Genomic DNA, 24,555 nt, shown 5'->3' on the forward strand with positions numbered 1-24,555 from the left:
TCCTAACTGTGATGCGGGGAACTTTTTGATGCCCCGGGATGATGCGAGGAAATCCTGGGCATGCAGGATGAATTCACATTCATTGCGTCGATCTGGTATGGCGATGCACCGAATTTTCTGTCACATGGCAGGCGCTGCATCGATTCTTCACTCGGGAAGTCGGGCTGCATCATTCCGGTTCGGCTGTGCGTCAATCCGGTAGGTGAAGCCTTTTTGGCCCAAGAGTTCAGGAAACAGGAGGCAAGCTCAATCCAAGCCCTTGGAGAGCACTTCTCAGCCACAGGGCAACAAGGCAGCAGGGCAACAGCAGGGCAGCAGTCCTTCTCAGCAAAGCAGTCCAGATGAGGCCTTTGGACAGCGAGGCAGTTCCTCTTGACAGGTTGCAGGCTTAGGTCCAGAAGTGTCTGATTTGGGGGGGGTCAAGGACCCAGTTTATATACCCAAAAATGCCTCTGGAGTGGGGGGGACTTCAAATAGTGGCTTTGAAGTGCACAAGATCCCCTTTCATTACAGGTCTGTCTGCCAGGGTCCCAGTAGGGGGTTATGCCAGTGGTTCCCAAACTGTGCGCAGCGGCACCCCAGTGCACCATTAGAACTAACCAGGGGTGCCGCGCACATCTTGGGAATGTGGTTAAAGGTAGTTTAAAAGATTTAGGGCCGGGGGGCACGCACTCGTTCTTTTTCTGCCCTGAGGATGTTTTTTAATTCTATTATTAATATTCCAAAATTCTGCCAACTGCCTCAAGCTGTCTGCTACAGAGGCAGCACTCACAAGTCAGGTAGTGCTTGCAAGTCAGAGTTAGGGCAGGCACAAATCATGCACTCTGAGCATGGCCAGCAATCCTAGATTTGCCTGGCTGACAAGCACACAGCCTTGAGGCTTCGGATATCACCAGCCCGGGAAATGCCATTGCATTACTTCTTGAAGGACCTTCCCCACCCATAAAGTTACTCTGGGGCGTTGCGGACTTCAGCTCTGCAGCACGCAGAGGATACACATTAATCACAGTTGGGAAAGCTTCGCTGTTACCCCACCCTGCGATGAAACAAACGAGGACGGGTTTAATGTTAAAAGAAAGAAGCTGCACCAGCGTTCCACGCACCTCAGGTAAAAGAAATGAAAATGTAGATACTTCTAAAATAAACAGCTCAAAATGCATGCACCTCTTTCATCTCTCAGCCGGCCATAAAAGCGTTAAGCAGTGTTCAACCGTGTGTGTGCCATTTTGCTGTGTATCAGTTGCTGTAAAACGTTAGTCTGATGTTCAGACGGAGTGATAATAAATATTAGGTTATATTAACTACTAGTATTGTGTGCACTGTAAAATGAAGTGTTTCACATGTGCTTTCCATCTAGCTGCTATTAAGAAACTAACTGCTACAGTTTACAGCTCCTTAAGGTCAAAAGAAGCAATCATGGACTTCAGGATTCTAGCTGCAGTCTACAAACTAATTTTTAAGAGTTACAGCTGGAAAGTATGAAATCATTCTGTGAAGCTTTAGCCTTCCAACTATCCTGGGCAAAATACTTGAATGTCATCATACTACAAAGATTTATGGACACTGCATAATAGTACAAATATTTATCTATCATGCTATGAAGCAAAATTAGAGTAGGAGTAAGCACTGCCTAAACATCATGATTAATGATCTAAAACAGTGGTTCCCAACCTTTTGACTTTTGTGGACCCCCACTGAATCATAATTCGAATCTGGGGACCCCCCATTGAGTCATTACTGAAAGTTAGGGGCCTAATCTATTAATATCATTTAATTTTTTAAACAGTTGCGGACCCCCTGAAGAGGCTTCGCGGACCCCCAGGGGTCCCCGGACCACAGGTTGGGAACCACTGAAAAAAGACGGTGATGCACATCAGATGCACTGCTATTTGAATTCAGCACTCTTAGGGGCATATTTATAATGCCCTAGCGCCACCTTGTGCCACATTAAGGTAATTCGTTTTGATGTTAATGTGGCCCAATGAGGCCGAAACCTCTGCGCCGTATTTACAGGGTGGCGCAATGCATGCGTTGCGCCACTATGTAACCCTTTGCGCTACATAATGCCTGAGCTAGGCAAAATGTATGCAAAGGGGGTGTTCCGCTAATAGGGGAGCCAGAAAAATGGCGTAAGGAGATCTATGAGATTTACTTGCACCATTTTACAGCACTTTTAACGCCTGCTCAAGAACAGGTGTTAAAAGGGGGCTTCCATTCTTTAGAATGGGGCCCTATGTACTCTGCAGGAGTAGCGCCAATTTGTTTGCACTACTCCTGCAGAGTACATCAATAGCGTCATGAGAAATGACGCTATTGCCCTCTAACCTGCGCCATGGTGCGCCACATTTTAAATACGGCGCACACATGGTGGCGGTAGGGGGATGCTGAGGTGCGCAGGAAAAGTGGCGCTGCACTAGCTGCAGCGCCACTTTCCATAAGTCTGCCCCTTATTGTCACACAAAGAACTAGTGAATATCTGTGGCTTCATATAGTGACAGAATGATTCATCTGCTTAGTGTGACCCCACCTATTGTACAGGTTGTGCTTAATCCCAGAAAATCCTAGCTGACAGCAGAAACATGATCGTTGACACTCCTTAATTCAATTTTAAATTTAGTTCTGGGTGTCAAAAGGGAAGATACAGCATGGGATAGGCACCAGAGATGCCCTGACTGCTGACCACTGGAGAATAAAAAAGGAGCATGTGGTGGTGGGAGGGAGAGAGCAGTGTGAACTAAACAGCTGCTATGAGTTTCCTTGGGAGAGTTCCAATTCATATCCACCAATGACATGTAAAGATAAGGTAGGGCAAAATGCCTTTCTTATTTGGGGTTTGGCTACTTACACCTGACGTGGCACCTAAGCTAACATTAATCAACATTATGTGAACAGCACTGATGCAAACAAGGAAAGTGACATGCACGCATCAGAATGTCGAGGTTAGGGTGTGTGCAAACCACTGAAGGCCTTAATTGAAGATTCACTGATGATTATAATACCTTCAGCGGCTTGATCCCAATTATTTTCAGGGAGAAAAATGGAAGTACTCGTGAGGCCAGGCTTACATCGCCCCACCTGAAAACAAGTGACAAAATGGGGAGCCGCAGGCAATGGCCTATAGGTCAAGGGAGCCGTGGGTTGAAAAGGTTTGGGAACCACTGGGTTAGGCAGTCCACTAACCTTTGAAATGTAAGTGTCAGGCCCTCCACCCTGCCAGCCCAGGAAGAACCATTCAGTATGCAGATGAGTGCAGGTGTGACTGAGTATCCTGTGTTTGTGGTTGTCTGGGTGAAATGCACAAGGAAGCTCTCAACCAGTCCAGCCCAGACGTTGATCGGAGACAGGTTGCAAGGCACAGAAGGATTTTAAGTGTGGAGAAATGTTCACTTTCTAGAAGTGGCATTTCTAAATAATATAAAATCCAACCTCACCAATAAGTAGGCTTTTCAATTAACATTCTGGCAATACTAAATATGACCTGGTTACCCCTTTCTGATCAGAATCTACCACTTAAATAGTACATGAGGGTAGTCCTAGGGCTAACCTATGAAAGGAGCAGGCCTCACAGTAGGGGAAAACGAATTTAGGAGTTTTCCGCTACCAGGACATGTAAAACACATGCACATGTCCTGCCTTTTACCTACATAGCACCCTGCCCTATGGGTTACCTAGGGTCTACCACAGGGGTGACTCATATGTAGAAAAAGGGGAGTAAAAGGCTTGGTAAGTACTTTTAATTGTTGCCAAATCGAAGTGGCAGTGAAACTGCACACACAGGCCTTGCAATGGCAGGCCTGAGACATGGTTAAGGGGCCTTGTGGGTGGCACAAGCAGTGCTGCAGGCCCACTAGTAGCATTCAATTTACAGGTCCTGGGCACATGTAGTGCACTTTAAGAGGGACTTACAAGTAAATGAAATATGCCAATTGGGTATCAGCAAATGTTACCATGTTTTTAGGGGGAGAGCACATGCACTTTAGCACTGGTTAGTAGTGGTAAAGTGGTAAAGTGTCCATGGTCCCAAAGCCAGCAAAAATGATGTCAGAAAAAGAAGAGGAGGAAGGCAAAAGGTTTGGGGGTGACCCTTCAGAGAGGTCATTTCCAACAATCTATGTTTGTCACCCTTCCAGGAAGTTCCTTGCTGCAGGGATACCACCAGTACTCTCTTTTCCCTCATGTATGGATATGTTCTGAGCTGGAAAGCAGACTGACTCCCAAAGACACTAGCCATGAAACACCAGCACATGGATGCATGAATCTTCAACATCACTCAGTAGGAATTCCCTGGAGCACTGAACTGAGGATTATACTATGCATTTAGTCCTACTAGCAGATTTACGGGCTGATTTAGATCTCAGCAGATGTAATACTTTTTCACGAATGTGATGGAGATCCTGTCCGCCATATTAAGATCTCCATAGGATATAAAGGGATTGTAATATGGCTGCAGGATATTGGTCATGTTTGTGACAGAATATTCCCCTCCACCAAGATCTAAATCAGGCCCTGAACTCTGTATTACAGCGGTCTTTTCTGGTTTGGGTTTATCTCCTTTTTAGGGGAGAAGGTATGATATCCTTCCTCAGAGACTGCTCAGCTATAAAACTATTGATCAGCAGATCTGACAAAAAAAGATGAAGCTTGTTGGCATTGTCAAGAGATCGAGAACGAAGGTTTATAAGAGGAGAGGTCTTTCCCACCTGGCCAATACATGTCTCTGCATCACAGAACAGGTGCTGGAGGCTAAGTCGCACATATAAAGACCAGTTGATTCCTAGCCACCCAACAGTAGAGTTTGGTCCATTTCATGTGACCTCAGGAATATACTGGGGCTTAGCTTCAATTCACATCTCTGTCAGGCAGCTTTAGCTCTGATCTCCATCTTGCTGGCCATATGCACAAAGTAGTTATAAAAAAATGGATTCCTGTTGCTATACAATCAAGGACAATTGCACACTCTATGCTCAGTGTACCATTGTTAGTCAGAGAACATGCAATCATTATCCATGTCCCATGGACAGAGTAAAGGACCCAGGTTAGATCTGAAACCAAGCATAACATGTGGCCCATGTCACCCAGTGCTTAATTTGTAAAAAAAAGATAAGTGCCAAGGCCCTCGTCAGGAGGCCACAGCAAAGTACCTACAGAACTACTAACCACCGCACTCCTACAAGTGTGGCAGTTCAAACTGCTTGAAGCCCCTAAAGCTAAAGGAATGGCTTGGGTGGCAGGCATTTGTTGTTATAATGCATTTTTAATTCATAAACAACTGTGATTCTAATTATCTCTATATTACACAAACTGCTTTACTATCTGACAGCTGTCATAATTGCAGGTGTAGACAATTAAGGTACCCTAATATTGTAGCAAAAATATCAACAAACAAAATACTGAGATGGCACGTACATATATTTACACACACCCTTGTAACTTAAAAACATGTAGATCATCAGGGTTAGGGGTTGTAGTTAGGTATAGAAAACTTATCCTTACCTTCTTGATAGTCTGGTTGTGGCTAATTTTGCTGTGATACTATGGTAGCACCTTATTAGAGACTCAGCACTCTAGTATTGTATTTCTCAACGTCTTGTTTTGTGAGCTTGGTTGCAATGATTAGACCTTAGCCGAAAATGTATGTAATCAGATCCTGATTGGAGTTTTCAGATCCAGCTTATGACAGCAGTGAAAGTGGCTCAAAGGGTGAGACTCTATTGATGCAAATTATAGGTACAATGCAAAGCTTCTTAATTGAGTCCACATAGTTTAAGTGAAAGGCCCATTCCAATATATCACCCTGTGAGAGGTATCAGAGGGGGGCCTATTAAGAGATGCACGTGTTTTAAAAAAATAAAAAATTGTGGCAGACACACATATAATGTGCTGCATGTACCCAACATGGTAATTCTGTCTTTTCACAGTTTTTTTCAAATTTGCATTACTATCTTCAAGGTGCAACTTTTTCTTTGGTTTCACTATCTAATATAAGATCACCTGTTAACTATACAATGCTCATTCAACATATTTCGAAATTTAGCATCAGTTCGCTGTCCTGAGGGAAAACATAAATTCAGTTATAGGATCATTGATCGTGTTTTTAGCATGGCCTTTCTCTTGAGCTGTGTTGATAATGGTATTCGTTGATACATGTAGTCAGTCTACTGACATTCATTTGAACTTGTCTTTCACAGATACTTTGGAACATCCTAGGACCCAATTCTGGAGATGTTCTGTCATCCCTCAACAGTGACATAGGCGATCCTGTGAATGGCTCCTTCTCCTTCGGCGATGGAGAGGGAGGTGTGAGGATGATATCCTTGGAGATCTATCCTCATACAGAAATTGAAGTCCAAGAAGCATTTACTGTCAAATTGCATGTTGGGCGAGGAGAGAGTGAAATAGATCCGAAATCAGGAAATGTCACCATTATAGTGAGTGTCCTTTATGATAAGACAGAGTGTCAAGTCATGTAACTGCTTTTCTTTCACATCTTTAATTGTTATGGTTCTATTTGTCAATGGTAGTGGGAATAAAAGTGTTAAGTGGTCAGATAGGAGGATATATTTCCTTATTGTAATGGCTGTGTTTTAATATTTTAACTTTGCTTGAACATTTGCTCATACATCTTAAAGTCGATGACTCTACATTTAAATGGAGACAAAGCATTAATCTGTTCTATCATTCCTGCAGAATACAATCTAGTAACCCACGTCTATCATATTAAAATATAGTTATATTTATAGATTGATGTACCTTACTGCTGTTCTGTGGATTCAATCAATTAATCATGCATTTTGTTTAACAAAGTGAAATATCAACCTGTCAAAGGTAATGTGAAGGAAAAACCAGGGTTGAAATTCAGTATTGACGGCTGGCAATCAGCTACATTTTAAATTGATCCAAAGGTGTTATGCTTCCTAAAAAATGAACCTTATGTAATTGCCCTCTTATGAGCATAAAACCATGATGATCTAGGTCCTGCACATAGTCATTAATTGCATCCAAAGCCATAAGGTGCTTTCCTGTAGAGATAAAGAGCAATAGAACAGCTCTGATGAAAATGGGCTGCTTTAAAATATGCTTTCATAGCTTTAGAAGTGATACCTAATTTGTAATATTTCAAAGGAATTCAATTAAGATGACAATAAAGGGCAAAAGTGGTTAAGTTTGCAGAGCTCAATGCATGGGTTGAGATGGAATGTGAGAAGGTCTACGCTAGACAGGGTGAGGTGCCATTTACCTTGAAAGCAGTAATGAGGAAGTTGTACAGCGCACTATGTTCATGAGTCTAGATTTTTCAAAAGAAAGTATTGATCAGGGCTTTGGCAATTTAAGAGGGTAAATGTGAGGAATCCTTTGGATGTTTAGTCATTGGATTCTAGCAGCAGCTGTGGAGGGGATCCTGGACACCAGCCTTGTGCTTAAGGCAATTTGCACACCCAGGTTCCTAGAAAAGGAAAATTATATGGGTCTCAGATGTGTTGAGAAGGAAAGCGATTTGTCACAGTGGTAAGGTTGGTGATGTTGTGAAGTATATTATTTATGTCTTCAAGGATTATAACAAAGGGAATGACCATCCAGTGTTAATGGCTCTGAAAAACTTTGGACACGAGGTAGGGGTCTTGGATGAGGACCACAAAATACAGCTGCGCAGCTAGCCAGCAAAGATGTGGTAAGAAAACCTAAAAGAAGGAGGCAGAGCCTGGCCGATGGACAGATCGACAACCTCTGAGAGTATTGTGTGGGAGCCACTCTTTTACAGTTTGAAAGCTTGCTGACAGAAGTCCAGTGAAATAGTGATATCCACTATGAAAAACATGAATATTTTTAGAAACTGTGGCGCTTCCTCACATGTCAGGAGCGAAGGGCGGTACTGAAACTCTACATTGATCCCTGATCCTCACACTGGAAGGCAACACACAACACTTGATGTAGTGCTGGGTCACTTACCTGGAGGAAATCTAGCCCTATCCAGCCTGCAGAGGCTTTGGGGGGTCCTGGTACTGCTGCTCAGAGAGTCAATGGCAAGCTGCCCCTGCGATATCTGGTAATATTGTGATGAAAGGGGATCACCGACAGACTGCTACAGGGTGGATTGGAACCAAGGAGCAGCGGTCACGCAGGGGGAGCATAGATGTGGACCCACAATAAATGGAATGTAGCTGGAGAGATACCCTCTCTCCCCACCCCAAGGGCAAGCAGTCATTTTTCCTTAGAATCTTGTGTGTTGGATGACATTATATCCCCTTCCCTCAGGATCACCATTTTGAAGCCTCTGCAGACGTGTATCCTAGCAGTGTATAAATTGTTGTGTTGCCTAGTTTCTTTATAGTCTGCTAACACCTGCTAGTTCTATTTGTGTATTACATTTACTGAGTTGGTGCCTTAGGTTTACAATGAAACTGGTTTGTTACTGTTGATATTACATGATGTAATATTGAGATCCCAGATCCATAAATTGAGCACAGCAGGAGTCGACGGAGAATTGAGATTCACTGTTCCACAGTAGACTTATCATAAACTTCAACATGATACTACCTGACCTGTCAGTGCCCAAGAAAAAGTTCACGAAGCAGCTGCGATTTCTGAAAGCCTTAGCTGGTGGGAAAAGAAGGGCGGCAGAGACACCCAAGGATTCTGCCATGACTGAGAGAACACTTGAAGGCTTCATGAGAGATATCAAATACTCTATCAGTGACTTTGAATTATTGATGACTGAAAGAAAATAATTAAATCCATGCTGGGGGAAATATGAATGTTTAAAACCCATCTGGAAGCTGAGAAACTTAAACAAGGATGGGTGAATCAGGTGACAGTGGCCTCCAGACCAGGTGAACACCGCATCTGGCTCCCAAAAACTATTGTGTAGAGATAGTGGGGTCGCCTTATTGGTCCATAAGATTCTCTCTACCAAAATCCAGAACACCTGGAGTGATACAGATGGACAATATCTGTAAAAGTAATGATACAGGGACATTCTCTTTTACTGGGGTCCATACACACTCCTACTGAAACGAAATGAGGTTTCTTCTCCAGCAAGAGCAGATTGCTGAGAGTTCAGCTGCACGGCTGTTATCAATGGTGGGGACTGGAAATTAAATAGATCCTGTAGGAAAGTGGGATATTAGTAGGTGTGGGGTTTTGTTCTCAGCTAGTAATAATACCACACTCACTAATAGGTCCAGTTAAATCTCAGTAAATTAATCCTTGCTCAACTCTTGGTAGCTTAGCAAATAAGCTGACAGGCTCAACTTAGAAGACAGGTATTGTGAGCGGAGGCCTCTTTTTGCATGGTTAGCCCCACACTTTTTGCCTGATGTTGATGTGTCCTAGAAGTTGTAGTGCCCATGGCCCCTGCTAACCAGGTTCCCTGGGCCAGAGCTCTTTCCCTAAATCCGTTGTGATGCTTGGCACAATTGGATACACTCTTAAATATCACTGTAAGTCCCTAGTAAATGGGTACCGCGGTACCCAGGGCAGGGGATATTAAGAGTAGGCCCCTGAGGGCAGCAGCACTGATTTTGCCACCCTCTAGGGCCCTGCACCCAATTGCACCCAGCACTGCTGTTACAGGCTGAGTGTTCTGGGGCAAACCTAAAAAGACAAACTCGACATGGCACACTCCCTGTGTGCCCAGTCTACCCTACACTGCATATGTTATGGGTAAGTCACCCCTCTAGCCGGCCTTCCAGCCCTAAGGCAGGGTGCACCATACTATATGCATGAGGACTGCATCCTTGCCAAACCGCGGACATAGTGAGTGAACAGAGCAGCCATTTTAAGTACATGTACTGGACACTGGTCAAACACGGGTTTCCAAGCTACATGATGGCCACGCCGCACCCTGGGTTGTTTGGTATCAAACAACTCAGAATGTTCAATCCAAACTGGTACAAGTATTGGATTTGACCCTCAATGTACCCAGGGATCACCTTAGAGGTGTCCCCTGCAAAAGCTAACCTAACTGGCATAGTTGCTGACTGGTTCCATCCAGCATGCCACTTCCAGACAGCCAATATACAAACCTGAGGGAAAGCCCTGGCTCTCTGGTTTGTAAAACAATGCCCTTCCTGGGTGGAAGAGCTAACACCCCCTCCCTTAGGATTGTGCACTCTCCTGGTGGTGAGCTTCAAAGGGCTACTTCCCTTGAAACTCGAGCCCCTAGGCTTGTTGCTAGCAGCAGATGGCTTCCCCCTTTGTCCACTCCCAGTTTTGGTGGGAGTTAAGGGGGCAACCACACAGTAGGTAGGAGGAGGGGTCCCACTGAGGATGGACCACCCCTAGGGGATTGCAAGCAAAGTGGGCCCTCCATTTAATTTTCCTCCATGTTGGATGGCAGGAAGCCAGTCATTGAGGTTTATGGAAGTGACCCTTTCCACAGGAAGTGGTCAATGTAGTAGGTGTGGCCACCCAAGGGTGAGTGTCCTATTGGACACTTCCAGGTTCCCCCTAAAACACCCACTAAATTCAGTATTTAGTGGGCTCTCCTAGACCAAGACATCAGATTCATCAGGAAAGAAGACAGCACCAAAGTACCCGACAGGATGAGAACAGAGCATCTGCTGCACCAGAAGAGGCTCCAACACCCCTGCTTGCTGCACCAGAGTCCCGACAATCGCTGCTGCAAAGGAGCTGACCACTGGACCAACCTCAAAAGACCCTGACGTCCTCCAGGCTTTGCTAATAGCCTGAGATCTCCCTCCTGAGTGGAGGCACCACTCAGGAAACCAAAGAAACCTACATGGAACCAGCAAACTGGTGAGGGTCACTTCACCGACCGGACAATATCTCTGCAACCGGAATTAGCAACTGGACCCAACGGCAGCCCAGAAGAGACCTGCAAGTGTGCCAACTTTGGTGGCACAGCACCATCCTTTGGCCGAGTTGTGCTAATACCCCAGGTACTGGTGAGTGCACGTTGGACACCACCAAAAATAGCTCACCCAGAGCTGCAACTGCACCAGGAGAAAGCTCCAGTTGAGGGACTTCAGTGACACCCCGGACCCCCCAGCAGAGCACCCGCGTCTTCCTGGAGGAAGACTTACCTCCAGCTCCACAGGGTTCCTCTGTGCACAACATCCAAGACCTCCAACTCATCCTGCATCCAGCCACCCAGGGCCCTGCATCGCCGAATCTGCTGTGTGCCTTGGGTCCCTAATCCCTTGCGACCTCAAAAGCCCAAGGGGACCCCAAGGCATCACCTTTAAATTTACAAACCACCCCTGTTAGAAATGGGGGTTTTTGGTTGGCAGTCAGGTTGCCCTCTGTCCAAGCAAGAACCCTCACTCTAGTCAGGGTAAGTCACACACAATCCAAAATCAGCCTGTGCTCACCCTCCGGTAGCTTGGCACGAGCAGTCAGGCTTAACTTAGAAGGCAATGTGTAAGGCATTTGTGCAATAAATCATACAACACCATAGCATAACACCACAAAAATACACCACACAGTGTTTAGAAAAATATATAATATTTATCTGGGTATCTTCAGGTCAAAACGATCAAAGTTGCAATATGAATTTGTAAAGATATCACTGAAAAGTGATATAAAGTGTCTTAAGTCTTTAGAAAGTAAACAAAGTCTCTTTCAAACACAAAGTACCTGGTTTCTGGTGGAAAATCTCCTCCGAGGGCCACAAAGGAAGAGGTGCGTGGAAAAAGGGTGTGTGCGTCGATTTCTCCCCAGCACACACGGACTTGCGCCGTTATTTTCCACGCGGGGAGTCGTGCGTCGTTTTCCGGCGCGCGGACAGTCTCTTTCTGTGGGTCGCGGGGATTACCAGATGTCCCGGGTCTGTGCGTGGATTTTCCTGCTTGTTTTCCGGCTGCGCGTCGTTCTGCGGGGCTGCGCGTCGAAGTTTTCGATCTCACGGCAGGCGTCGCGTCGATTTCTCCTGCGGAGTCGGGCGGCGTTGTCCTTGCGAGGCCGTGCGTCAAAGTTTTGATCTCACGGCAGGCGTCGCGTCGATTTCTCCTGCGGAGTCGGCCGGCGTTGTCCTTGCGAGGCCGTGCGTCAAAGTTTTGATCTCACAGCAGGCGTCGCGTCGATTTCTCCTGGGAAGTCGGGCGGCGTTGTCCTTGCGAGGCCGTGCGTCAAAGTTTCGATCTCACGGCAGGCGTCGCGTCGATTTCTCCTGGGAAGTCGGGCGGCGTTGTCCTTGCGAGGCCGTGCGTCAAAGTTTCGGTCGCCCCCGAAGGCGTCGCGTTGATCAGCGTCGGTGTGCAGCGTTTTTCTTGCCGCGGAACAAGCTGTGCGGCGAAAAGTTCGGCGCACGGAGTGTCCAAGAGGAAGAGAGAAGTCTTTTTGGTCCTGAGACTTCAGGGAACAGGAGGCAAGCTCTATCCAAGCCCTTGGAGAGCACTTTTACAGCCAGGCAAGAGTTCAGCAAGGCAGCAGGCCAACAGCAAGGCAGCAGTCCTTTGTAGAAAAGCAGACAGGTGAGTCCTTTGAGCAGCCAGGCAGTTCTTCTTGGCAGGATGTAGTTTCTGGTTCAGGTTTCTTCTCCAGCAAGTGTCTGATGAGGTAGGGCAGAGGCCCTGTTTTATACTAAGTTGTGCCTTTGAAGTGGGGGTGACTTCAAAGAGTGTCTAAGAAATGCACCAAGCCCCCTTTCAGTTCAATCCTGTCTGCCAGAGTCCCAGTAGGGGATGTGGCAGTCCTTTGTGTGAGGGCAGGCCCTCCACCCTCCCAGCCCAGGAAGACCCATTCAAAATGCAGATGTATGCAAGTGAGGCTGAGTACCCTGTGTTTGGGGTGTGTCTGAGTGAATGCACAAGGAGCTGTCAACTAAACCTAGCCAGACGTGGATTGAAGGGCACAACAAGATTTTAGTGCAAAGAAATGCTCACTTTCTAAAAGTGGCATTTCTAGAATAGTAATATTAAATCCGACTTCACCAGTCAGCAGGACTTTATATTACCATTCTGGCCATACTAAATATGACCTTCCTGCTCCTTTCAGATCAGCAGCTGCCACTTCAACAGTGTATGAGGGCAGCCCCAATGTTAGCCTATAAAGGGAGCAGGCCTCACAGTAGTGTAAACACGAATTTAGGAGTTTTACACTACCAGGACATATAAATACACAGGTACATGTCCTGCCTTTTACCTACACAGCACCCTGCTCTAGGGGTTACCTAGGGCACACATTAGGGATGACTTATATGTAGAAAAAGGGGAGTTCTAGGCTTGGCAAGTACTTTTAAATGCCAAGTCGAAGTGGCAGTGAAACTGCACACACAGGCTTTGCAAAGGCAGGCCTGAGCCAGGGTTAAGGGGCTACTGTGGTGGGTGGCACAACCAGTGCTGCAGGCCCACTAGTAGCATTTAATCTACCTGCCCTAGGCACATGTAGTGCACTCTACCAGGGACTTACAAGTAAATTAAATAGTCAATCATGGATAAACCAATCAGTAGTACAATTTATATAGAGAGCATATGCACTTTAGCACTGGTTAGCAGCGGTAAAGTGCCCAGAGGTCAAAAGCCAACAACAACAGGTCAGAAAAAATAGGAGGAAGGAGGCAAAAAGTTTGGGGATGTCCCTGTCAAAAAGCCAGGTCCAACATGACCCCCTACCAGCTTAAAGCCAGGGGAGATCAATCACTATCCTGATGTACTTCCCTGTTTGAGGCGACAGAACAAGGACCCAGGCCCACAACAGCAGGGGCATGCTCCAGTTCTTCGCCTTCCTGACTCCAATTGGATCCCTCTGTCCATACTCTCAGGGCCCACTAAGCCAACCCATGGGGAACCTTTCTCCTTACCTGCGGATCCCATCTGTGCAGCACCTAACCTTAATTTGCTCACAGATGTATCCCAGGAGCAGGATAGCACCACCATGAACAAAACACAGTGGTGTTGCCCACTCTACCCCCGGGGTGTGACACTTGTCCCCTCCCCAGGGATAACTCTGTCCACCCGGACAGCAAGCCACAGTGATTACTGACAGCTGCCAGGGATGAGAGCCAGGCCCCAGGCCTCTCAAAGCTCTCCAACCACTGTGGCTGTGGAGAGTGTGTCGTAGTTTGGACTCTTGCTTTGAGCAAGACTGCTGGTCTCAGGATGACAGTACTTTCGTTCGTAGGTGACTAGGTCTCTTCCTACAACTATTTGTAACTGTTGTCCAAACCTTACCGGCTTACTAGCAGTACCTCACCGAAAACACAATAGTAAAAGGTGATTTGTAGCAGTCGCTTACGCATGGACTCAAAATACAATATCTCAGGGTTGTCGTAGTTAAACGGAAATTACCCTTTTCTCACAGATTTATAATGTCTCATACAAACAAAGGCAATAACACAGATGCAGTAAAGTTATAATAGTTTTTATTCAACATAACTGTAATTTGTGATAAGTTGCATGAACTGCAATGATTAGGATAATGAATATACCAAGCAACAGTATAGTAAAGAGGAGAGTCATTGTTATAAAGACCCCCACCATTATGCAATATAAGATAAAAATATATATATATGTAAAAGATGGAATAAGCCCTAATACCCTAAGGAGAGTAGGTCTAGCCTTCTACCTAAAAAGGAAGAGCTGGGTTCGTTAAACCTAATCTGCCAAAACCGTGTCCATGAGAGGAGCCCCCAACCCTCGTTACCTTGGAATGAGGTCTCTATCTCAGACTCCGCAGGGACACGAAGACTGGATCAGTGTCAAGATGACTGCAGCATCGGTATCAGCGATGGTGGCGATGCCCTCTGGTCGGAATCCCTCTGATTATCTGTCTAAAAGTGTGTTGTATTTATACAGATCTACAAGGTCCCTGACATAAGTGTTATTCATAACAATAGATAACAGGCATGCTTGGGACGGCAATTAATATCAACAATCCCTCGAAAGTATAGAGAGGGAAAATCCCTAAGTGTGAATGCCTACTGTATGTTTGTCTTTGGTGCTTGATCTTGACGCCTTGGCGCAGTGACACTGATAATAGAACCCATAACAAGTGTCCTAACTATAAACAAGGCCGCCATTTTAAAGGAAATAAATAATTAAATGGACTAAGCCAGAGCAAGCTAAGTAGGTTAAAAGTCACTGGGTGACGGGGGCACGAGTTTACAAGCCTACGGCTAAGCTAACTCCTGTTAACCCGTTAAAATAAACTAGGATTCACTACACCCTCCCCATTGCCGTAACAGGTATGATGAAGGTAAAGAAAACCCAATCGATAAAAAGCTGCTACTGAACTAAAAAAGCCAAAAAACTTAACGAAAAAATAAATGCTGTGTTATAAAATTCGTTTTTTTAAAAAAACATTTCAGAGATTTTAATATCAACCATGACAAGTCTAGCAAACTTTTAGTAAAATTGCTTCTTTTATTAGAATCGGGAACTGGCAAGCTAATACATCAAATTATGTGCTATATGCAGGATCTTGAAGAATGTCATCGAAGTCACCATTCAAGGATCTCAAAAATGAGTCAACATCGTCTGAAGTGAAATTGAGAGCTGGGCGGACAAACGGATCCACAGAGCAGAAGTGAGCCATATTCATCGGTGCATCGACACTCGCTGCAGCGTCCTCATCCATGTTAGTTTGTATAACAGAAGGCTCATAGGTGGCCTCGCGGAGCAACCTCAGTCTCAAGGGGCATGACCGTGTATGAACCCTCATCGGGGACATCAGCAGTTCGTGGTCCACAGGAGATGTCGGTGCAACAGCAAGACAGACCATAGGCAGATGTTCAAAGAGACACCATATGCAGCGGAACACCGGTTGTACACACCATAGTAGAGGCCGGAATGACAATGACCAGTCAAACTCTAGTTCCACCAGCAAAGGTGTACCGAAGATCCGAACCATGCGTTCACGGCACAGCGGGGTTGACGGGAGCGGCTCCATTGCTCTGTGTAGCTGGAAAGAAACAACCACCGCGAATCAGAAAATATAGCAGTAGTAGTCCGCCAATTAAAGCCAAAATAATTGGAAAGCCACCAAACACACTGGAAAAGAGTGAATGGATGGCTGATGGGATGACTCCGAAGACAGTCTGGAAGATGGACACGAAACCAGACCCGACAGCCTTAAAGAAATGAACAATCCCAGTGGTGCTTGAAGCATTGAATATTCTCGATACCAACTCTCCAAAGTGTAAGGGGAAATCGGTATTTAAAAGGGATTGTATCTCGGCTGATGATCTCGCAACCTGGAGAGCATACGTCTCTTTTGTGGATGTCAAGGCGACCTGTTTTTGAAACAATAGCGCCTTCAGTCTACTCAACTTGTCATAGTTCACATTAATAGTATCAATGTGGGGCCACATTTCAGATACTTGTATCTCTCGTGTGGGGGGAAACAAAACATGGCCACAACACGTAACGACCTTTGTGACTGAGATTGCGTAGGCAATTCCAGGTCGCAAGCCGCAACAGCTGTCATCGCTCAGAAGAACATAACTCCCATTAGAAAGAACATGAAACACTGAACGAATCAAGGGGACGGGAGTACCCTTCAGAAAACAGGCCAAATTTGCGACCCCCGCATTGCAAAGACCGTGAAGAGACACCTGTTTGCATATCATGGAATGACGAACATTAGTCTCACATTCACTTCCGCTAAGAAAGACCTCTTGTTCGCCGTTCAGACATCGATACTCAAAGGGCAACTCCCACTCTTCCTTAATAAAGCTATCTCCTAGCCGCTCATATCGTCCCACTGCAAGATGTTTCAGGCAGCTCGAGAAACGAAACGTTAAAAACGGTAAATTAATAATGCTGTGTAAGAGCCAGATAGTTGAAGGACTCTCTGCTACCGTGAAGGGCAACTTATCTAATTTTTCTACTTGAAGCAAGGTGAAACGAGCCTCTCTTTTAGCCATTGTCACTTGTTCCCCGGAAAAATTAAAAGCAGCGAATAGTTCACTCCCATTAAGGTATTTCCATGGAATGTGGCCACTTTTCAGCGTCTGCAATGCCCAACTCAGCTGCATGATGGAACGCAGCTGTGTTTGCCCATGATATAACCGAGACAAATCAGTCTGAGTGATATCAATAGCAGATGACACTATATTTGACAGGGAATAAATCCTGTTGGAAAGCGTGTTCATGCCATTGTCGACAACAGCCAATGTATTTTCCAAATTCTCTTTATCAAGTTGTCGTAAACGTGCAGCAGCGTCAATTTGAGAAAGTTTCCAAATTTCATTATACATGGCATATAAAAAACGTTTCGAGCGTTGCTTTCTAGGACCTAATAGGAAATCTTGTAGGTCTATACTGTCAGAAAGAGTATTCAGGTGTTGTTTCACCGCTGTTAAGGTGTTCGTTTGTACCCATTGTTGGCACAGCTTACCCACACTGTAAGTTGTAATTATACCAGCATGCTGACCTGACAAAAAGCGAGGGTCTGGTCTATGAATGGAAAAAACCCCTGAAGAGTTCAAAAAACGCCTTTGACACTCATCAGTATCGGTGGGCCATACCAACCATCCCCCGGGACTGGAAAGTGAAGAATTGTAGTCACCAACCTTAACCAATGCATCTAGCCTATCCTCAGAAACATTTAGAAAGTGTTGCCAATCTTTAAATTTTGTCGGTGTAGGGATACTGGGCGTGTTTAGATCCTTTATTTTAGCTAATCCTAGACATGATGTCTGCTCAACAGTGTCATTTAAAAAAAATCATTTGCACAGGAATTAAGCAAGCTCGAAACAAAGCCTCCCTACCCTGTATCTGCCAATCCTGCGTCCCCCATACAGTCTTCAAATCGATAGTGTTTTTCCAATATTCATAACCCTCAATTGAAAGTCGGGAAACAAAGGGATCTGAATAAATCAGTTTGGTATCTGTTAGCAACAGTTTTCTAATGTGTGTCTTAGGTAATTTAAAATAATATGATTCAGCTTTCGTTGTATTATGCCCAGAAAAGTATGTGAATTTGTCACTGTAATACTGTGGACTCCCCGCCCGTGGTGTTGAACAATGTTCCCATTGTGTGTAGTTAAAAAGAGGCCTATATCTAGTTGCACGGTGCAGGTAGTGATGTCCCCAATTATTATAGCAGAACATTTCACCATAATTCATTGTAAAATCATATACATCATCACTTCCAAAAGTGGAGTAGTCCTTCATTTCATTTAGCATGGAATCCACTGTTTGGACATCCCAATCATCAGAGACAACATTAGGTGTAATAACATCAGACATGGAAATTTTGAACACGTATGGTATTTGAATTATCTCAGTGGGCCCGTATATATCGAACGGAACTTTGTCCCAAATAATCCCATCAGAAATTGGAATAGCTGTAATATTGACAGGGGACAAATCACGTCGGACCTTATGTGATGAATGATGCGGTGTTAAAATTACATCAACAGGCTCCACTGAGGAGCGATCAGCAATATAGTGACCATTAATTAGTAAAAAGAAAACAGTCACAAAACCAATCCATAAAAACAATGCAATAAATGTCAAACAGAACCAGAGATAGTTCCATGGATATATCAAATAGTTCTTTTTAAGCCATTGATAGAACTTGCTACCTCTGGAAAGTTTGTCAGTCTCAGTTGAGGATGTATCTGAAGAAAAATCATCAATGTCCACAAAATAGCCAGATGAAGTCTCCGCAAACATAGGACTCATCGAATTCCAATCCACTGGTCTTGGAGGTTCATGATAAATGACGTTACCAGTCGTGGAAGTGTTCGTGTAAAATACAGCCAAATCCTGTATCGGTGTGTTCTCCGAAGTTGTTACAGGAACCAACAAAAGTTCATTTTCTGCCCTCCCCTTGGTCGAGGAAGTGTCTGGAACAGCAGCTGACATAGTTGTATAGTCTGTAGTAGCGATGGTCATCCTACTATGTAGAGGGATGTCCTGTTGGGTAGTGAGAGGGGATCGGGAACTACCCAAGGGACCTCCTGGTCTACTGTGAAGAATCGGCCACATGGTGTAATTTGATGTCATCAATGGAGATGAATCTGTTTGATTTGGATCCAGACAGTGGCGGAAGGATGACAGTCCTGGTGCCTTTTATCCCCAAGACCGGTACAGGTGCTCTGTATGCGGGACCAAACTCTTTTCTCACAGCGATCTTCTCACGAACCAGATCCCCAACGTTAGGAATAAAGCCAGTCAAAGTTTTCGCCAAGTCCCTTATTCCCAAGGTGGCAGCGCTTGCAGATGATTTATCATCACGGAATTGTTGAAGCTCCTGTAAAACAGCGAGACGTTCTTTTATGTCAAATGGTGTTTCTGCTGCCACCATACCAGGGGCATCAAGATCGGGAACATACATAGTTGTCCCAAAGAGAACCTCATATGGAGACTTGCCCCTCAAGGACCATCTTGGAAGATTATTCAGTGCTCTCTGGACCCCATATAGGTGATGTAACCAACTACGGCCTGAACCTAATACTCGAGCTGTTAAGGACTGCTTTAGATCACGATTCCGCCTCTCCACGACCGAATTTCCCTCGGGATGGTATGGTGAGGAGTAATGGAGTTCAACACCCATCGTCCTCATGGTGTCCCTGAAAGCCTTAGAGGCAAATGCAGGGCCCTGGTCCGAATGGAATGCTGCAACCGCATATGTACCGATAAAGATCAGCAAATCTTTTATAACAGTCCGGGCGTCAGCCGACCGCTGTGGCCATACCCACAGGAATCTAGAACAGGAATCTACAGCCACTAAAATGTATTTGTATGCACCATCAGGTTGCAAAGGACCACAATGGTCCAGGTACACACAATGGAGTGGTTTGTCTGACACTAAGAGAGACGTCTGCGGAGGGCGTCTGATAGTCGAGCCCTTAATCTGCTGACAAACGTCACAGCAAAGGACATACTGTTTAGTCCGTCTGCATAGACCAGGCCACCAGTACCGTTGTTGTAGAATGGTGATAGTGGCCTGTATACCAGCATGTGCAGAAGCGACACCCTCATGTGCAGCTGTAATTAATTCCAATCTCTGATCTTCATTTGGGATCACTCGATCACCAACATCTGGAATGGTTGCAAAAGCAACATTCTGTGCACTGATATGATATGTATGGTTCGTAGGGTATCCTTTCGGAAGGTGCTTGTCTGCAGCCGAGGCTTTAACGGCAAGCAGTATTTCATTATCCAACCTCGTCCGAGAACGAGTCACTGCAGCCACAGAAGCCGTAGCTACTGAAGCTTTGGCTGCTTCGTCAGCCAATGTATTACCGGTAACATGTATTCCTACACGTTGGTGCCCCAGTGTATGAACTACATGGACACATGGCAGCTTATCCTTAAGATCAGCCACCCTTCTCCACAATATTTTGTGTTTAATGGTGTTCCCTTTAGAATCTCTAAACCCGTTCAGTATCCAATGATTGAGGTATTCATTGTATGACTGGACGCAGTAATACGAATCACAGACGATCAAAGTCTGCGTTCCTGGCTCTGAATTTTCGAGCGCTAGAAGAAGAGCCTTAAGCTCGGCCAACTGGGCTGTGCAGTCCCCTAAGGTCTGAGTGTACGTGTTATGAGGATGAAAAACTCCGTCTTCCATTACCCCGCACACGGCTGCGCAAGCTGCCGAGTATTGATGTTTAGTACCCACAGCCGGTTGTGCCGATCCGTCAGTGTAAATGATGGTATCATAACTGTCTATTGGCAATATGTGTAAGGGAGCGGGGTACTCCTGTTCATACTGGAGAAATTCTTGTGTCTGAAGTCTGGGGTCAAACACATAATCAACATCAGTGGCGGTCAGAGATGTTGCCCATTGAATCCAGCGTGGATGCAATGCCTTAGCGTTAGGAACGCTCGCTTTAGTGACAGCCTCTAAGGCCGGAACCGGGGAGACAACAATAATGCGTTTCCCCTGGGCAAGCGGTCTCTCCTTTATGACGGCAAGCTGAACTGCCATCAGAATTTTTTCAGTAGGAGCAAAACGTTTTTCTGCATTGGAGTACAAATGTGATTTGTATGCTATTGGCACCGTGTCACCCTCATTAAAGGTGACATAGGTAAATCCTAGGGCACCAGCTATTATTCTGATGACCAAATTTGCTTTATTGTCCCGTGTGTACAAGTGTCTAGCTTCTAGCATGCCTCGTTGTATGTCCCTTAGGATGTGTGTGTGTTCAATTGTCCAGTGCCTGCCAGAATAATTGGGCTTAATTAAATTATATAGTGGCTTTACGCGTTCAGCATAATCTGGAATATATGTTCTGCCAAAATTAAAGAAACCCAGTAATGACTGCAATTTCTTAAGCGTGTTTGGAGGCTGTAGCTGAGCACACTTCTCCAGGAAGTGCGGGGCCAGCCTCTTCCCCTCGTTTGATAGTTCATATCCTAGGAACAATACACTAAGAAATGCTATCTTGCTTTTCTTAAAATTAAATTTATATCCGAAGGTGGCAAATCCCAAAATTATCCGATCGACCCTGGCAAGATGAATGTCAAGGGTGTCATCAGTGAGATAGATATCATCCACATATGATAATGCCTCGGAATCAAGCTCCTGTAAGATGGATGTGACACGGGCCGAAAACAGTCCTGGGCTGTTTTATAGCCTTGAGGTAAACGACAAAAGCATTTCTGAGAACCATATGAAAATGCACTTAGGTCTCTACTTTCAGGTGCTAAATTCTGGCAGAAAAAAACATTAGATATATCCAATGTAGTTTTGTATTTTTTACGCACTATATTATTTATTAGCGCTGTGCTGTGTGAATTTTGTATAGCATAAGTGCGTGCATGACTATTCAAGTGCCTATAATCAACCACTATTCTATATGAATGATCAGGTTTCGCAACGGGAAATAGGGGATTATTCATTGCCGATGTACAGGGCTCAATTACTCCCTGGTATTCAAGTTGTGACAGTATCTCTGTCACTGGAGCTTTTGCTTCATGTTTAACAGGGTATTGTGGCTGCGGGTGTGGTGTAGACCGAACGGGAATAACATGGCAAGGAGAGTCCTTGTCCCATCCTACATGATTACGGTATAATGCAGGTGCCTGCGCTAAAGCCCATTCAGCAGCTAATGCTCGTTTGTCTGTCTCCGGAACAAGATCGGAGAAAGAAGGCAAAATGACATCTTCCCCATGTGGGAGCATGCGGACATGTTCAGGTGGCCAGTCTCTCTCGGCCAACAGGATATCACTAGTAAGTTCATCCCAGAATATTACACTAATAATGCGTTCCACTTCTCCCTCTATCTGAATTGTTAAATCAAAAACCCGATCGGGTGGAAGTACGCGGCCATCCGCCGTTTCAACTGCGATGTAATCGCTAGTTGCTGTCGCATCCAGATGATCTTTCAGATCCTGGCGACATATCGTGACCTCTGCCGCGCTGTCCAACAGAGTCACTGCCCACTTCTTGTTCCTCAACAGTGTTCTCAATACTACTGGCATTTCTAATGGTCAGTGCAGCCACTTTTTTCTTTTTAAATTGTGGCTTTTGTTGAGGAGTCTTTTCTTCTTTTTTAACAGTAGACTGTGGCGAGTCTTTCTTTTCTTTCACGTATTCCGGACGTCGATCTTGACGGCCCCCTCTCTCGCTACGTCTATCCGGTGCGTCCTGAAAGGAACCAGAAGGACGTGAATCAGTATATCTGTCTGGAGTTCTAATGTTATCCCTATTCCTGAGATTATATCTCCTCTCGGAGTAATCCGGATGAGGAGAATCAGCTCTTTTAGTTCTCCTATCCTTGAAATCTTTTTGTTTTTCCCAGCGCTTCTTAGAGCCCTCTTGTGCTTGCTTCGTACCTTCCTTATGGGTGGTACTTGGTATGTCCAATTTTTTAGGTTTGGCTCCCAGCCCATCCCGTCCTATACTAGTATAGGTATCAGAGATTATTTTGGTTAGCTGTCTCTCTTGTTCCTGGTGTGGAGTTTCCCGGAGACGCTGGCGTATCGCCAGTGCTACTGCTTCCCCTTTAATATTACTCAATATTATCGAGGAGACGGCGTCAAAATTACGCATCAATTTCATCCCCAGATCTAGGGCTGGTGCAGCCCCATGCTCATTTTGTATTTGTTTCAATGCTTCCGGCAAATTGGCCAGTGTAGGGGTACCATGCGTGGTAGTATAAACGGCAGCGAATACTGTACCCCAAGTGGCACATTCATCAACCGAGGGAACCATCCCGAATGGCAAGCACATAGTGAGCAATCTATGTTTCTCCTGTGGCCCCGTATGGGGGAACACAGCTTCCAGCAGATTTGTTTTCTGAGCAATCCAAAACGGTATTCTTTCTCGATCCGAGGGCATTTTACCCATAATGGTATGCACCGTTTGTGGATTAATCCCAGCAGCCAATTGATAACCACCAGCTACTGGCGGTGCTGGACGCGCTGGTGCAGTGTTCAATGTTCGCATTACGAACTGGACTAAACGTCTATATAATGCCACTAATTCATTATATAATATCCTTAAATCTACAAGCGGCATAGTCTGTATGCCTGGATGAGATGTATATGTGGCAAACATGGGCCACGTCGGCCCTTCATTACTTAAAGGACCTAGCCTCACCCGCTGCAGTATATGTGGTAGGGCGCCTTCAAACCAGTTTTGATGCTCCTGATATGTGAGCGATATTTCATGATACTGGTATGCTTCGTACCTTACGGGTACGTCCGCAATGTCATAAGTGTGAAATGTGTGCGTTCTTTGGTCAGCCTCAGGAAAGGTGACCCAACAGTAGAATGTTTCCGTTTGGTATGCTTCTGTTGCTTCTATAATCAAAGTAACTTCCCCACCCTCTTCTGTAAGGCCCTGCGCTAATAAATGTTGTGTAAGTGCATGTCTAGCATTTGCAGGAATTTCTATGGTATTAGCCATAGTTGTTTAGAGAAACGGAACACCAAAATAGGGGAAGTTTTTCCTTTTGTGAGTTCGAGCTCGAACAACCTACAGCCTAAGCAGGTGATACCTGTTTGGCTGAGGAGGATTCTCCCAAAGACCACGGACGTCTCCGTATAATGGTACTGAGTGATAGTCAGGGTATCCGTAAATTAGTGCCTAAACACCATCGTTGGTGGCGCCATGTCGTAGTTTGGACTCTTGCTTTGAGCAAGACTGTTGGTCTCAGGATGACAGTACTTTCGTTCGTAGGTGACTAGGTCTCTTCCTACAACTATTTGTAACTGTTGTCCAAACCTTACCGGCTTACTAGCAGTACCTCACCGAAAACACAATAGTAAAAGGTGATTTGTAGCAGTCGCTTACGCATGGACTCAAAATACAATATCTCAGGGTTGTCGTGGTTAAACGGAAATTACCCTTTTCTCACAGATTTATAATGTCTCATACAAACAAAGGCAATAACACAGATGCATTAAAGTTATAATAGTTTTTATTCAACATAACTGCAATTTGTGATAAGTTGCATGAACTGCAATGATTAGGATAATGAATATACCAAGCAACAGTATAGTAAAGAGGAGAGTCATTGTTATAAAGACCCCCACCATTATGCAATATAAGATAAAAATATATATATATGTAAAAGATGGAATAAGCCCTAATACCCTAAGGAGAGTAGGTCTAACCTTCTACCTAAAAAGGAAGAGCTGGGTTCGTTAAACCTAATCTGCCAAAACCGTGTCCATGAGAGGAGCCCCCAAC

The 24,555-nt window shown here is 45.0% G+C and overlaps 1 protein-coding gene across 1 annotated transcript in view; it reads left to right on the forward strand.

The window, feature by feature from the left end:
* ADGRV1 (adhesion G protein-coupled receptor V1) overlaps positions 1-24,555 on the forward strand; it is a 2,003,619-nt gene that overhangs the window by 1,031,147 nt on the left and 947,917 nt on the right. The window contains exon 68 of the mRNA XM_069225272.1: positions 6,189-6,428. Coding sequence (XP_069081373.1) covers positions 6,189-6,428 — 240 coding nt within the window. The remainder of the gene's footprint in view (positions 1-6,188; positions 6,429-24,555) is intronic.

Source organism: Pleurodeles waltl, chromosome 1_1 (assembly GCF_031143425.1).
Source record: "Pleurodeles waltl isolate 20211129_DDA chromosome 1_1, aPleWal1.hap1.20221129, whole genome shotgun sequence".
Taxonomy (NCBI): Eukaryota; Metazoa; Chordata; class Amphibia; order Caudata; family Salamandridae; genus Pleurodeles; species Pleurodeles waltl.